The sequence below is a fragment of the Populus euphratica genome, unplaced genomic scaffold, assembly GCF_000495115.2.
Source record: "Populus euphratica unplaced genomic scaffold, PopEup_1.0 scaffold1389.1, whole genome shotgun sequence".
Taxonomy (NCBI): Eukaryota; Viridiplantae; Streptophyta; class Magnoliopsida; order Malpighiales; family Salicaceae; genus Populus; species Populus euphratica.
In genome coordinates this window covers 1-17201 of record NW_011501241.1, presented here as the reverse complement: position 1 = coordinate 17201, position 17201 = coordinate 1, and the positions used below count along the sequence as shown (strand labels likewise).

Genomic DNA, 17201 nt, shown 5'->3' with positions numbered 1-17201 from the left:
ATATACAAAACTACAATCCAATAGAACAAGCACACCATAGGCATAATGATTTTGCCACCGGATCAACCTTAAAATTCTTGTAAAATGTCTGCAATGATAGAAAAAAATATAAAGAGGAAGTATATACAAAACTACAATCAATAGAACAAGCAGACCATAGGCATAATGATTTTGCCACCAGATCAACCTTAAAAGCTTAATATTTATTTTTACATTTTAAAAATACTATGAGAAAATTCAATTTTTTTTTTACTTTAAATTAATATTTTTTTTTATTTTTAGATCATTTTAATACACCAATATCAAAAATAATTTTTAAAACCTAAAAACTATTATTTTTTATTTTAATATATTTATAAATAAAAAATATTTTAAAAATTAAACACAATCACACTTCCAAACAAACAGCAAACAGCCTCTGTTAACCTCATCAGCTTCATAAATAATTAAAATGAAAGCAGCTAAGGTTAAGACTGTAATGAAAAATTTGAATCATCACTAAATAAATCCAAAAACTCAAAATCATCTTCAAGCTGGAGAAACAAATTTGTCACGATCTGATTTTTGCTATACAACAAATTCATCTCAATTACAATACAATTTTGGACTTCATGAAAAAGGATCCCCCAAAACACTTGAGAAGCTGCTTGCCCCGAATCACAAGTATAGAGGGGGGGCAAATGTTCGAACAAAATCACATCTACCAGACATCCTATACCATGAGCTTCACAATAAATGGCAAATGCCACATTTCGTTGAGTCAACTCATCAGGCATTGCCAGAGGATGTACTTAATATTTGGATCTGTCAACAATTTGCAAGCACAAGCACAGAAACAAATAGTGAAAAAGAACTCAGGCCTAAAAATGAAACATAGAGTGAAAGAGTACAAGTTCTGGACGCGCTTGGGGAAAAAGAAAAAATAAAGAGATTGAAAGGAAGTACCTTATTCACAAGCAAATTTACTTGCTCTCTGTACATTTCTTTCAAGTCTACAATATCAGCACGGAGTTCCTCCAACTGGAAATATGCAGCCATCAAAAAGTCAGGCTATCAGATATAACACAAATTCCACGACTATAATCAAGAAATTCCATCTAACCATATAAAGGGCATCAAGAAATTTCACTTCCATAATCAGAAAATAGAAATCTCGATAGAAGTATATTTGTGATCAATAAAATTTAATATCTGGCAAAGAGTCTTTCAACACAATTACATGAAAAATTCAGTCCGAGTGTTATTCTTCCCATTTGTGTTAGACAAAATTCATGCTGAAGCCCCTGCTTCACTTTTCATTTCTTCAAGAACTCCATTCGATTGGTGCATATTGCATGAAGAGCAGTTTTAAGAAAAGGAAGCAGAACAAGAAACAAAGATCTAAAGCACTCCGGTAGATAAATGCATTGTACAGTCTCTACACCTTTTTTTTTTTTAATAATGAAGACGCCATAGGGTAAAAATGATCAATCATGTTTCAGGGAGAACTTAATTCCACAGCCAATACTGCATTTCTGGGCGTCAGAAGGAAAATGCATTTCTTTAATAAGCTAATCAAAACATTCCTTCGAGGATAAAAAAAACTGGCTTAAAAACTTTTGAGGAGGCTTAGCGCATTTCAATTATGCAATAAGATCTAGAAAACATCAACAGCAAACCAGACAATTTATTCCATGAGAACATTAAGGCTGATAAAATTGTTTGCAATCAAAGGAACTTCCAAACAAGATAGACATACATACTTCCTCATCACGTTCACCCATTAACTCCAGGGCAGCAGAGTGCCTTCTCCTCAGTGCATCTAGTTCTGCCCGTACACCAGGCAAAAGGGCAGACTCTGCCTGTAATTTCTCACACTGCAGTGGATCAAAATATTCATTGAACTCAATTAAATGGAAAAATAATGGAGAACAATAAAAAATAGGAATTGCCTTTGCTGTAAATGTGACTCACTAAAGAACATGTACAAACTCACCTGTGCGGTCATTTTGACCAACTCTTCTGCAAGAGAGTCACGGATAGATTCCATGGATGCCTGAAGCATATAAAAAATGTAAATAATTCATCAGAGCTGCACATGGAAATTGTAATCATAAACTCAGATGATAATCCAAATGCAACAGATCCCCACAGTGTGCACTCAGCAAAACTTAGCTCCAGAATGCACAATACAGCATACAGATTGAAAATATGTGATAACAAGTGATCCTTTAAGCATTAAGTTCAAGAAAAAAAATACACTTACCAAACGAGACATATATGATGCAAGTTCACCCTCTTTCTGACGAAGGGCAGATTCAAAAGCACTAGGTGTCATGCTCTTCATGTAGTAAGGACTCATGGTTGCCTCTCCAGGATTCCTCCGTTCAGAAAGACTGTCGGATGTGTCCAAAGATGCTTGCAGAAAATAACTCTCCTCAATGCTGCCCAGGCTACTAGCACTGGAGAGCTTTCGGGTTAAGTTTCCTGCAAAATTAGCAAAATGTTAAAAAATATATGAACATGATAATAAGGTTAACTGGTGTAAATTTCAAAAGTAAAGCAGACCATTCTCAAAAGCAGAGTTGCTCCTTGCAATAGGAGTTTTATCAGATGCAGAAGCAGAATGGATGTGAGCTGTCCTTTCCAACTCCAACCGAGCAGCTTTCTCTCTTTCAATTTCCTGAAATAAAATAAGAGCTTAAATCATGAATCTTCCAAACAGCATTGCAACTTAAGTGCATATGATAAAGTAGGAAGATAGCTTTTGTTCTAATCTTTCAAAGAAATCTCCAGCTTAAAAACCATCCAAAATTTCAGAGAAATCTGTATAGCAATGCCGAAATTATCTTCTACAAAACCATCCAGCTTAAAATGAATTCCAAATGTGGATTAAATTAATAGACTTCATATTGGCTTCAACTAATGTCAAGATGATCTTCTTACTAACAGATTGAAAAGATCATGTTCATGAAGGGAAAATTCATTAATTGAAAAGAAGCAAGTTCTTCAGCTGCACAGACAAAACATCAATATGTGCCCTTTCCATGGATTCACTTTTTAAGACATATCAAGTTGAGCATGTTCTTCTAAGCATTGTCAAGACTGAATTGTGTTTATAATGCAGTTGGCAATGGAAGAAAAACTAAAAAGCAAAGTATACCAGGAATATAAACACATGCAACCTAATTAACTGTGATAGACACGAGTAAAAAGAAACCCAAGGGTGGTACCTGTTGTAGAAGTTCTCGGTGTATTAGTGCATCTTGTAACTCTTCCTTGTGTTTCTGCCTCAGTTCCTTAATTTGTCCTTCAAGTTGGTTTGCACGACCTTCTTGAGTGTCAGCTTCCTCCTTGGCTGCAAGATATTCCTGCCTGTTTTCAGCTGCTCTCTGCCTCTCCTTTTCAAGGGACCTACTTAACTGTGTTTGTTCAGACCTGAGACAAGAAATCTGAGCATACCCAATTTCAGCTACTATTCATCAAACAGTTTCGTCACTAACAAAAAACATTTCATAGAAAGATAATGAACCTGTGCTTCAAGAACATTAATTCGAGATAAGGTTTGAGACAAGCGTTCATTCACAGAACGCTCTCTTTCCTCAGCATCAGCAGCTTTCGCTTCTGCTTCCTGAAAATGTAACAACTAATAAATATATTTGTCTTTACAAGTTTCACATGTTATATCATAACCAGAAATAAAATTCAGGTACCTGTAGTCGAGAGTTTAGAGATCTCTCCACGGCAGCCCAGGCCTCGGCCCTTCTTGCTGTTGTTTCCTAATACCAAGTGACAAAATGTCATACACAAAAATAGCCTACAATTTGAGGTTCACAAGGACACCAATGGGAACCATAAAGAAGAATGAAAATATAAAACCACCTGCATGGCTTCAATCTGCCTTAGGAGAGGCCTGGTAGAATCTGGAACTTGAGTAATCAACTCCTCACAACGGCGCTCACTTGCCTAGAGAAAAAGTAAAACTAGTTATCACAACTAAAAGTAAATAGACAATAATGCAAAAGCAAAAGCAATGACATGTTTACAGCAAGGTATCAGAAAGTTCAACACACTTGATAACGTTTTTGAAGATCTTCAACGTCCCTGCGTAGCATTTCCTCTCTAAAAACAGCCTGTGAAACCAGAAATCAATCAAAAAGTGTGTACTAGAGTCATTTACAGCATATTAGTAGGCACACATCAACAATCTCAATAAAATCAAGTAAGAACCTGCTGCTCCTTCCGACTCAAGGTTTGTCTTAATTCTTCAAGTGCCTGAACTAGCATAGTCTCGCGTTCCTCTGCTTCTCTTAGACGACTCTCTAATTCTGTTCTGGCTTCATTATTAGCACGCGCCTCTGCTAATGCTTCAGCCTCCCTGGCCACAGATAAGGCATTGGTATAATAAACTTTCTGCGCTGAAAGCTCTGCTTGGTGTTTTTCTATTGTTTCTTGCAGCAAATTCTCTGTAGCTGTCTTGTCCTTTTTTATACTCTCTACTTTATTTTCTTCCACCTGGAAGTGGATAAAAAAAAATTGTTGATAAAATACAGGGTGATGCCAAAACAATGACCAGAAATGGGTAGTTATTTCAATTAAATGATGTCTGAAACTAACACAAGAAGTGTTTTGCAGCAATTCACTCGAATTATAACACAAAGAAGCTAATAAAGAATGAGATTTAATTTACAGGTTAAGAAAAAAAATGTTCCTCCACTCCAGAAAATGATTTTCATTTATTTGCAAGCAATATGTATTAGGAGTCCTTTTATCTGACATCAGAATCTAAGCAATGCTTCACAAACATTAAAATATTTGATGCAAGTCAAATTCAAAAGGCCCTACATGTTATCAATGCTGGATCATCTCTGTAAATCCGTGACAACATATCTTTTATTATATATTTATACAGAAAACTTCCAAAAAATGAATGCCAAAAAAGTTCAGGTACAACAATCCATCTCATCGTGAATCCAATGGTAGCATAATAGTCAAAATGTCATGATAATATGTAGCAAGCTACATTACAGTTTAGAATCAAATTACCTGAACTTTGGTCATCAAACCTTTCTTTTCTTCTTCAAGTTCTCTAATCTAAAATTTCATGAAAAGAGAGGAAACAAGCAAAACATTCCTTAGATCAGAAAGGCAGGAGCATTGCTATTAGATATTGAAACATCAAAAGTTCATATAATCAGTAAGCCTGGTAGATACCTGAGCTCTTAATTTTCTAATAGTAGATTCTTGAGCAGCCTGCTTTTTTGAAAGCTCTTCACCTGGAATTCATAGACAAAATCTTCAGATAAAAAGATCAAATGAAAAAAAAAAAAAAACCACATTGCTTTGCAAACTCCATCAAAAACTGTTTCCTCCAATGCAAAACTGTTATAAAAAGAGGAGACCCATCTTCAATTGTTAATAAATCAAGTATTTATGTCTCAAAACCTTAATCCTGACTTGTTCTACAAACCCTCACACTGCATCGCTGCTTGACATGCAATAAAAAGGTAGAGTAGGAGAAATTATAGTATCTTTTCCTCTGAAAGAATCAGAATATGAAGAAACATTCATATACATGAAAATAAACGCTTGAGTGGCTCTACCTTCAGCCATGACCTGATTAATGATTTCATCCTTTTCCTTCAGAAGAGCAGCTGCATCACTTTTTTTATTATGCTCTCTCCTGAGTGTATCTCTTTCCTTTGTAAGAGCATAAACCTGTAACCAAACATTCCAAGATAATATTAATCTCTGGAGTAAGAAACCTAAAGCAATAATACTAATTGCCATTAAAAAACATAAATCTTTTCAACTTTAAAAGCACAGGAGAGCTCATCAGACTGAAACTCAGAGTTTAAGTTGCAAGTTTCTCGCACCACCACAGCATACAAGCCCTACCACAAGGCACTGGTACTATCCAAAACTTTTAGGCTTTTAAATATCACATATATTCTCAATTTGAACCATTTCTTTTTTGAAAATGATGGAAATATTATTAAGAGTAAAATCCAAAAAGAAATACAAATCAAAAGGGGGGGTAAAGGTATCCTCCATAGTCAGGAACAAAGAATTGGAAATGAATTTACAAAAAAAAAAAGATGCAACTCCAGTCTGCTGATTATTAGCCAAATATACTCCTTTAAGAGATCCTGAAGCAAAATGCTGTAGAGAAGCAAGCAAATTTCACAAAAGTTGGCTTGAGAGGGAGAGTTCTTAAAATACTGGAACCAAATATTCCAAATCAGAGCAAACACTACACAAGCCATAAAACATTTTGGTCCTTCCTCCTCCCAAAGCTCACTTTCTTTATTAACAAATCCCCCACCCAATCCAGAGACACCCACTGATTCCAAAAACAGCATAAAGCCTCTTCCACTAATCTCACGCAGCTAGACAATGTAAGAAATTACTTCAAAGTCTAGTAGCTATAATAGTGCAGCACGAGCACTAATGTGTTGCCTCTATTCAACATGAATGGTATTGCAGATAAATGATGGAAACTTCTTTATCAGAATAGCCAACAAAAAGCAATATCACAAAACTGACAGACTGTCTTTCTGGATTATATGGAATATCCTGCAGCGTACATTTTTTGTTTGATTCATTGGGAGGCTAATTGGACTTAACAAAACCAAAAAGAAAACTGAGGATAGCTTCCACTTCCCTAGATCCCTCCCCTCCTTGCTGAGAGCAGGATTTGAACCAAAGTCACTTGGGACACAAGCTATGCTAGACAGCGTTCATACGGTGATCAACATATGGTCAATAAGCAAAAAATCATGACATCTTAGTCATTACATATGCCTCAATTAATAAATACTCGATCTCCACAACCAATAACCAATCATTATCTTTTCCTAAAATTGCAAAAAGAATATATATATAAATGGCATGTGATAATTTTGAAATTTTAGAAGCACACCTTTCTTTCAAGAGTTGCAACCCTTTGATGGTATTCTTCTCTCAAAGACTCAATTTCTGCATCATTAGATTTTCTCTGTTGCATAAAATTCAGCAGTAAAAATGTCATTCAGGTCAGAAAGAAAGTGAACAGAAATCACTATCTTTTTAACCAACAATAGTATTTGTAAAATCAAGTTCTAAATTAATGGAAAAGGAGATAACAGAATAGAGGGGGAGTTGATGAGATGAATAATTGAACAAGTTTCTAAAAAAAAAAAAAACACAAAAATATATACAAATTACTTTTTTGATAAAAACCCAACTAATGCAAAACATGCAGATGACGATCAATATTTTGGGTTGAATTAAGGACTAAAGAGCAAGTGTTCAGAGAATGGCTTGCACATATTTAGGTAAATATACAACATCACTGTCAGTTCTTTTTTCTTTTTTTACCATCAAACTAGCAACTAACAACATAATAAGAATTCTTTTAAGACAAGAAACACAACCCTTACAGAAGATACCAAGAACAATCTTGGCAACACAAACTAAATGAACTATCCAGTTAAAATGTAATTGGCAAGACCCAATTTTTTTTAAATAAAAGTACAAAAGTAACCATTTTACTGTAATTTATATATATGCGCAAAGTACCTAATCCAAATTAACTTGAATGTAGAAATAGTAAAAACTTATACAGACCTTCAATCCCTCAATAACAGTTTTCAGGTGCTCATTTTCATTCATCAACTTCGCAATCTCATCAGCCTTTGCCTGGAAGAAGAACATCAGAGTTGGCTTTTAGCTTAACAAAGACTCAAAAGAATTGCAAAACAGTTTAGTTTTGACAACTAGCACTAAAAATACCAATTTTGTTGATCAAAAGTTCAGTTGTGCAAATCTCAATAGTCTTCTCAATAAAAGAAGAGAAGCGCAAGCTAACATTATCATCATAAAGGTACTAATAGCACTTTTGATGAGCAGAAAGGTGACGGTGGTGTGCCTTGAGGGCTGGGTTGGTCCACTATGGAATGACAACCATAATTTGAAAAACGTGAGAAGACAAAAGTTCGATGAAATATGACGCGACAGCAGCATTTAACACTCACAGGTTGCAGTGATATCAATCCATTACAAATAAGTGTTATGCACACAGGAGAAGAAAACAAGCATAAAAATCATTCAAAAATCAAGTGAAAGAAAGGTTGGTGGAGCTTAGTATATAACAACAACAAGACAATAAAAACTTATACAAAAGTAGAGAGGATCTTTCTATCCACTGAAATAAATTAGAGGGCCATCAAGAAGATAAAATTGTGTGAATCGACCAGTGAAATGTTCTAACAATATGAGAAAAGATGATCCAGTATCTTTCAAAAGTATGTGTACTTTAAATGACTCAGCAAGGACCAAAATTGACTTTTTTGTCCAGCATTAACATGTAATGTTGTCCAATTTTGACAATAAGAGTAGCAATTCAGCAATGAGACTAAGTTTCAAGCCTGTTTTTCCTGCATAATATATCTGTGCCACATGGTAATACCTGAGCTTGCCTTGCAGCACCTTGTAGTGCAGTTTCCATCATTTTCATCTCAGTCTTCACCTTCTCTAGTTCAAGCGTGGAATCTATAGAGTCTGATATATTCGACCTCAAACTCAAGTGTTGATCTTTAATGTCAATTTCACCATCATTGACTCGCTTGTCCCCTCCAACTGTTTGATTGTGGACATCATCTGCCTGGGAAACTGATCTAGAAACAATTTCTGAAGCCTCATCTAGGGGAGATGCATCAGACAGGGAAAATTCATGAAGCATTTCACTCACTTCAGCGCTGACAGGCTGTGAACTGGATGAATCAAGCACAGCTCCAGCTTGGGTATCACTTGATGCCTCATCTAGGATATCAGTTGATGCCTGAGCTTGCACATCATTCAATGCCTCAGGTTGCGGTTCATTTGATGCCTCAGCTTGAATAGTAGAACTTTGTTCTACAGTCTCCTCAGCTTGTGTCTCTTGTTCATCTGTGCTATCAGGAGTATGAGACACATTATGTGACTCATCATGCAAGATGGAAGGAGTCTCAACTTCATCAACCCTGGAAGCTTCTGATCTGACCTCCAATGTATCTAAATTTTCAGCACAGACCTCCTCTGAAATCTCTTTTCCCTGCACATCATCAACTGATTCTGGTACTTTAACATCATCGAAAACTGGCTCAGGAGGTTCAACAGCCTTAGTCTCTGATTGAATTTCAGATTCAAGTTCAGCTTTGCAAGTATCTGAAATGACATCTTTTTTCTCAGCAATCTCTGGATGCTCAGCATCTTTTTTCCTCTCGAGCATTTGATTTTCTTCAGCAGATGTGGTTTGTTGGGTGTCAGAATTTTGAGATTCTTTCTCCTCAACAGTAGACAATTTCTGTGGAGATACAGTTTTCCCTGACGATTCATCAGCACTATCCTCACTTTTGTTCCCCATAAAGGACATTACCGGCCATAATCCCGAAGCTAGCAAGAAAATAGAAAGGAGATTCTAAATAAAATGGGTCTCAATACACATAAGTTAGAACATTAAAAAAACCAATGAACATGCAACCATCTTGTTCCCTAGCTTCAACACAACATTTGAAAAATCAAATTCCATGCTTTAGCACAAAAACCTTAACATTTTCACAAAGTACTGAGATCAACCACATAGTTAATTTCAATAAACAAACAAAACAGTATGCATGAGCTCCAGCATTCCACAAGTTCTAACAGCCAGAATATATCTAAACCAAGAACAAGGTAGTAGTAGGTACGGTACCTTCAGTGGTGCTACTAGAATCAGATTTATCTTCAAAACCAAGAGCAGTATCGAAATTCTTCTCGATATTCTTGACGCTCTCACTAAGCTTATTAACCGCTCCTGCTAGATCCGGGAAGTTCCCCAGAGATACTTTCCCGCTAAACCAAGCCATCTCTTATATAACTCACCCCACCACCAACAACAGAATAAAACAATAATCTTCGATCACACCCCTGCATTTACACACAAATTGATATCAAACACAGGATCATAACGAGAAGATCCTATGGAAAATTGAATATATTTCGTGATCTAGTAGATAATGTATAGAATCCAACAAATTGTGGGATTTGGAGTGAGATTTTGAATTAAATGCAGTGCTAAAAATTAAGAGTTTTGCCATTGGAGATTACTGAACAACCTTGCTTGGGGAATGCGTTGGGCTTCGCGGAGATTCACATCATGGCTCTTGATGATCCGATCCGATCCGATAAAAAGTGTTGGTGAGCTGTTGATGGATTTCGGTGCTCTTTTTATGGATGAAGAAGGATAGAATAGAAGGAGAGAGAGACGGTGGTTTTCACATTCGAAGGCAGAGGAAGATCTGATTGCCGTAAATTCGATGTGTACTTTACAGGTGTTTGAACGTCTAATATATAGTCTTGACTCTCGATGTTTAACTCAACTAAAAACAATTAAAAATTAAAAATTGGCAAATGGTTTTCCTTTGCATGATCGCTATGATTATGGATTTAAATCTAAAATATGATGTTATAATTTATCAATAAACATCATCTAAAAGAGATTTCACCTCTAAAAACAAAATTAAAAATTGGTAAATGGTTTTCCTATGGTATGATCACTATGATTATGGATTTAAATCTAAAATATTATTATAAATACAAAACATTAAAATATTTTCTAATTAAACTAAATTACTGTACTTGCATCAAAAGAAATAACATACATACATACATATATATATATATATATGTATGTATGTATGTATATATATATATGTATCTATGTATATATATCTTTTGAACTTAAATTAGTATGTTGTAAATTTATTTTATTGCAATTTAAATTGTATTTGTTTACCCATTAAGTTTTTCAATATGCAATAATAAACTAGTATTATTATTATTTAAAAATTTCTAATTAGTCTTGGAAAAATATTATACTTTTTGGACTCATGAATATTATTAACTAGAAAAATATAATAAAGGTTTTGTCCCTCCACATAAAATATAGTATTGGCTTCCAAAGAAGCTAAAATATTTTCACATAATCCAATAATTATAACTAAATTAACCCAAACAAATAAATTTTTTATCATCTTAATTATATAACAAAATAACTAAAATACCATTAAAACAAAAAAAAACAAAATTAAAATTGACCTTAAAAGATATTTTTATATTTTCATAATAGTTTTTAACTTATTATAATGTTACCAAAGGGACAATTTGATATGTGACCAAATATAAAAATAATAAACAATTAAAAAGCAAAGTTAAATGAGCAAAATGCCCTTAAAAGCAACAAAAAAAATTGGGGTTAAAAGATTTTTTGTCTTTTCACCATGGTTTTTTTTATTATTATTAAGTCTACTTAGGAAAATTTGGTATTTGGATAAATAAAGAAAAAAAGAATAAGCATGTGTACGGTTCTATGAGGCAGAGGCTTCCTGGCATTTAAAAATGCCTTTTCAACAAGTCATTGCAAGCGCCTCCATGTTCTTTTTCTTATGGAGTGGTTGATTAGTACTTGAAAATGTATTTTTATTAAAGCTTTATATCAATATTTTGTACTTAAAGTATTAATAACTCCATAACTAGAGTATGTTTTATCATATCATATCTAACAATATAAAATAAATTTAATTTATGGTAAATATTTATCTTAAATACAGACCATCGCATCAATCAAAGGATTGATTAATGAATTTAACTACTGAAATTAAGAAGACAAAAAGATGGCTAAGTTTAGAAAAGAGATGTTGGTTTAGTTCAAACTGGAATATTGTTCAGTCATTATGACATATTTGGAGCTATAGATCTTAGATTTCAGTTTGGTTTATATGGCTAGAAAGCTAAGACATATGCCTAAAATATTCACAAGAGTCCAATACTCAATTCTGTTTTTTGGAAGTCCAAATCTTAGCATTAAAAGAGAAGTTCGAATCTGTACTGTAGCCCATATATTATTCAATGTTCAGCCCATATCTTGAGTTTTAAAAGTCCAAATCACCTATTCTTATGGTAAATATTTATCTTAAATACAGACCATCGCATCAATCAAAGGATTGATTAATGAATTTAACTACTGAAATTAAGAAGACAAAAAGATGGCTAAGTTTAGAAAAGAGATGTTGGTTTAGTTCAAACTGGAATATTGTTCAGTCATTATGACATATTTGGAGCTATAGATCTTAGATTTCAGTTTGGTTTATATGGCTAGAAAGCTAAGACATATGCCTAAAACATTCACGAGAGTCCAATACTCAATTCTGTTTTTTGGAAGTCCAAATCTTAGCATTAAAAGAGAAGTTCGAATCTGTACTGTAGCCCATATATTATTCAGTGTTCAGCCCATATCTTGAGTTTTAAAAGTCCAAATCACCTTCTTCTTTTTTTTATTGAAAACCTGAGATAATTTTCTAGAACTTTTATAAAGACAATCTGTTTAAATTCTGATGTAGCAATAACTTTTTGTTCGGACAAGAAGATAATGATTGTTACCAAGTCAAGATATAGTCACCCACTCAACAATTAGTCATGAAATCAATAGTTTCAAATTTTGACCTATAAAAGGAGACATTTGCCATATATTTAGGCATTTTAGTTTCCAGATTAAGATCATACTCTTACTTTCTCTCTTTGTATTTTTGTAATGCTTAAGTTTTGCTTTTATTAGTATCTTGTTTATGCCTTTTATTTTATTTCATTTACTTATTTAACTTTTATCTTATTTATGTTCTTACCTTGTTTATTTATGTTTCTCTCTTTCATTATGTTTAGTTAATCTTACTATGTTAAGGTGAAAAGGTTACACTAATGGTATAAGAATAAGTATAGTGTAATGATTAGTACTTAAAAATGCATTTTTATCAAGGTTTTATATCATCATTTTGCACTTAAAATATCATTAACTCCTTAACTAAAGCATGTTTTATAATAACATATCTAATAATATAAGATACCTTAATTTATGGTAATTGTTCATCTTAAATACAGTCATATCACATAAATAAAATGATTGATTGATGAGTTTAAGTACTGAAATTAAAAGGACAAAGAGATGGTCAAACTTAAAAAAGATATGCTGGTGTAGTCCAAACTAAAACACTATTTGGTAATGGGGTCATATATGGAGCTGTAGATCTCGGATTAAGGTTCATTTTATATGGATGGAAAGGTAAGACAAAGGCCTACAACTTTTATGGAAGGCCAAGATTTAAAAAGATTGTTTTCAAGTCCAAATTATAGCAACAATAAAGAAGTCTGAATCTGTCCTGTAGCCTAAACATTGTTTAGTGTTCAGCCCATATTTGGAGTTCTAGAAGTCCAAATGTCCTCATTTATTTTACCTGGAAAGTTGAGAAAATTTCTTAGAACTTTCATAACAATAACTCCTTAACTAAAGCATGTTTTATAATAACATATCTAATAATATAAGATACCTTAATTTATGGTAATTGTTCATCTTAAATATAGTCATATCACATAAATAAAATGATTGATTGATGAGTTTAAGTACTGAAATTAAAAGGACAAAGAGATGGTCAAACTTAAAAAAGATATGCTGGTGTAGTCCAAACTGAAACACTGTTTGGTAATGGGGTCATATATGGAGCTGTAGATCTCGGATTAAGGTTCATTTTATATGGATGGAAAGGTAAGACAAAGGCCTACAACTTTTATGGAAGTCCAAGATTTAAAAAGATTGTTTTCAAGTCCAAATTATAGCAACAATAAAGAAGTCTGATAGCTAAGTTTATTATGTCAAGGTAAAAAGGTTACATTAATGGTGTAAGAATAAGTATAGTGTAAACTTAATATGGATTTTAATGTTTGATACTAACATGTTTTGTATTTGTTATCTTGTTCACTCTTTAATACTTTGCTTGTTAAATGACTAATCTAGATTTATGTTGTATAACACTTGGTATAACAAATACTTGGCACTTTTATTGCATAAACTGTATGGTATAACGGACATCTGTGCTATGAAAGGAACTTGATTTGTTGTTAATATAAGTTATAATCATGAATACCTAACAACATTTATAAGTATTAGTATTATTCGAATAAGATAACTAATCTACTCATATTAACAATTTATAATTTGATTGGAACTTCCTCTATGAGTGGTTTTTATTTGAGTAATAAGAGTTATACTATACTTGTTTGAAAAACCATTAATGGATCCTCTAACCTTAACATTTGTTGTTATCATTGTTTAATCCTTACATTGATCTTCCATCTCAAAGTTTTCATCAACTTCTTTTTCTTCTTCTTCTTCTTTTTTACTATTACTATTACTATTACTATTATTAGTAGTAGATTAGTATTATTACTATTGTTGTTGTTGTTGTTGTTGTTGTTATATTATTGTTGTTTATAATTTATACAATTAACCTCCACGTGGTTCTACCCCAGTCTTGCTGGGTTATTTATTACTTTGACACTCCTGCACTTGGGAGAAGACATCAATCTTTTGGTCGTGTTAATTTTTGGCGTCATTGCCAGGAAGGTAAATTCTTATACATATTATAATATTTATTTTATTTTCACTTTTTACTTTTTTGTATCTAACTTTGTCTTTTTTATTTTGTTTCTTCTTCTTTTGTTTTTTTATTCCTTTTATTCTATTACTATACGTGCATGAGAGTGTGGTCACATACATTAAGTAGTAGACTTTGTAGGGTATCCTTATCATTTTTAGAAAATATAGCCAAAGAAAATAATCAATCCCTTCATAATAAGAATAATAAGAATAACTGTATTAGAATACTTAGAGATTACTTGAATCCTACAAGAACAAGTGCGCCATCATGTATAGTTATCCCCTCTGATCCATCTCATTTTAATTTTAAGCCAAACATTATTCAACTTTTACTTTCTTTTCATGGCTTAGATTTAGACAATCCATACTTGCATTTAAAGAAATTTAAGGAGGCTTGTAACACCTATAATACTCAAATTGTAGCATGAACATCATCGGATTAAAACTTTTTTCTTTTTTATTAAAAGATAAAGCTAAAACATGGCTATAAAATTTGAGACTAGGATCCATTTGTGCTTGGGATGAAATGCAACAACAGTTTTTAAAGAAGTTTTTCCCTTCTTATAGAACAAACTCTTTCAAAAGACAAATCACCACTTTCACTCAAAAACCAGGAGAAACATTTTATCAATGTTGGGATAGATATCGAGACTTGCTTAATACTTGCCCTTATCATGGTTTAGAAACATGGAGATTGGTTTCATATTTTTATGATGGGTTTACACCTAGAGATAAGTAAATGGTTGAATTGATATGCAATGAAACTTTTAAAGATAAAGACCCTGATGAAGAAATGTAGTACTTAGACTTGTTAGCTAAAAATGCTCAAAATTGGAACACTGCAAGTACTTATGAGGCATCGGGTAAAACTAAACCTCATATATCTAGTGGAGGTATGTACAACCTTAGGGAAGATCATGACCTTCAAGCCAAGTTTGCATCTTTAGCTAGAAAAGTCGAGGCACTAGAATTGAAAAGGAGTGGTCAATTAAAATCTGTTAAAAACATTGTGTGTCAAATATGTAAAATAAATGAACACTCAACCAATAACTGTCCAACATTGCCTTCTTTTAAGGAATGTCTCTATAAACAAGCTTATGTTTTAAACAGTTTTTAAAGGCCCAATCATAACTCATTCTCGTAAATATATAACCCTCGTTGGAGAAATCACTTAAATTTCAGTTGGAAGAGTGATAATAACAATGCATAAACTTTACATAACTACCGTTTCAAGCACACCATAATTTCTAAAATTCTTATGGATATGCACCTTTTTATGCTCCACCTCCTAGAAGAAATCTTGAAAAAACATTGCATGCATTCATTAAAAAGTAAGAGACAATCAATACTCAACTTGCTCAAAGTATGAGATTTTAAATATACTCATGCAAAATTGACATCTGCTCTAAGTTTTTGAGAGAAAGATAAGTTTCCATCTCAACCATAACAAAATCTCAAAAGGCAATACAATGCAAATGCAAGTAATTCCGGAAGCTGACATATGGATCAAGTCAAATCTCATTTCTACCATTCGAATTTAAGCTGGTCCTCTTCATGAAAGTTGTTGGAAATTATCATTTCCTTCCACCACCAAAGTTCAGATCATTTGGACTTCTAGAACTCTAGTTATGGGTAAGACTTTGAATAGTGTTTGGGCTGGATTGCAAAACAGATTCGGACTTCTCTTTTGTGGCCAAACTTTGAATTTAAAAATGGAAAATTTGGGTCTTTCCATACCAATGAAAGTTGTAGGCCTATTTCTTATCTTTTTAGCCATATAATTAATATGAAATCCAAGATCTATAGCTCGAGATATGATCCAATGACTGAATAGTGTTTGAATTTGAAGTGAATCGGCATCTCCTTCGTAAGCTTAGCCTTTTCTTTGTCCTTTCACTTTCAATAGTTAATCACAACAATCAATTCTTTGAATTGTGAGAATACCTGCATTTAAATGAGCATTTACCATAAATTAAAGGTATCTTATATTATCAGACTTGTTATTATAAAACATGCTCTAGTTAAGGAGTTATCGATACTTCAAGTGCAAAATGATGATATAAAGCCTTGATAAAAATGCACTTTTAATTACTAATCATTATCTATAATTTATACAATTAGCCTCCTTGTGGTTCGATCCCAGTCTTGCCAGGTAATTTATTACTTTGACATTCCTACACTTGGAAGAAGATATCAATCTTTTGGTCGGGTATAAGAAAAAGAGGTTGATGGTCGCTGCTAGTGCAGGTCTTTGACTATACTGATGGAGGTGCTGATAACTTCTATAGTAGGTCTTTATGGACAAATGAGAGGTTGTTGAGTTGGCTATACCAGTGTCTAGTTCCAGTTATGAATATAGGGGATGATACCACTACAGTTAGCGTTAGTTCTAGTTTCGAATGAGGTAGTGGTGTTTATGAAAGCTGTATCATGAGGGCCTCTTTTTTTGGCTAAAAATATTGGGTTTTAAATAGCTAGAGGCTTTGAGTTGTTGATGGGGCTGAAAAATAAAAGTAGATCTAGGTCTTCATCTTGAAAGGATGCTACTGTGTAGGCTATTTCTAACTGAGTTGTGATTTTGTTCGTTTCTGTTAGCAAACTTAATTATTTTAGGTGAAAAAAGAAAGGCTTTTTTTTTTTGCTTTTAAAATGGTGAATGTGTTCTACAAAATGAGAGAGACAAACTTTTTCTTTTTAATATGTGTGTAGGCAAGTGAAGAAATATATGGTAAAGAGG

At 33.1% G+C, this 17201-nt stretch overlaps 1 protein-coding gene across 1 annotated transcript; it reads right to left on the bottom strand.

Moving 5' to 3' along the window:
• Positions 1–471: 471 nt before the first annotated feature.
• LOC105117515 (golgin candidate 5-like) lies at positions 472–10314 on the bottom strand. Its single transcript, XM_011015200.1, has 20 exons — positions 10095–10314; positions 9692–9906; positions 8429–9393; positions 7588–7659; positions 6902–6976; positions 5583–5697; positions 5194–5255; positions 5026–5073; positions 4210–4494; positions 4053–4112; positions 3862–3945; positions 3693–3758; positions 3512–3610; positions 3213–3431; positions 2548–2662; positions 2246–2466; positions 1976–2035; positions 1743–1856; positions 946–1020; positions 472–804 (listed from the first exon to the last, which is right to left on the bottom strand). The coding sequence occupies exons 2-20, from the start codon at positions 9843–9845 to the stop codon at positions 769–771; spliced, it is 2925 nt and encodes a 974-aa protein (XP_011013502.1). The 5' UTR covers positions 9846–9906; positions 10095–10314; the 3' UTR covers positions 472–768.
• Between the last annotated feature and the right edge of the window lie 6887 nt (positions 10315–17201).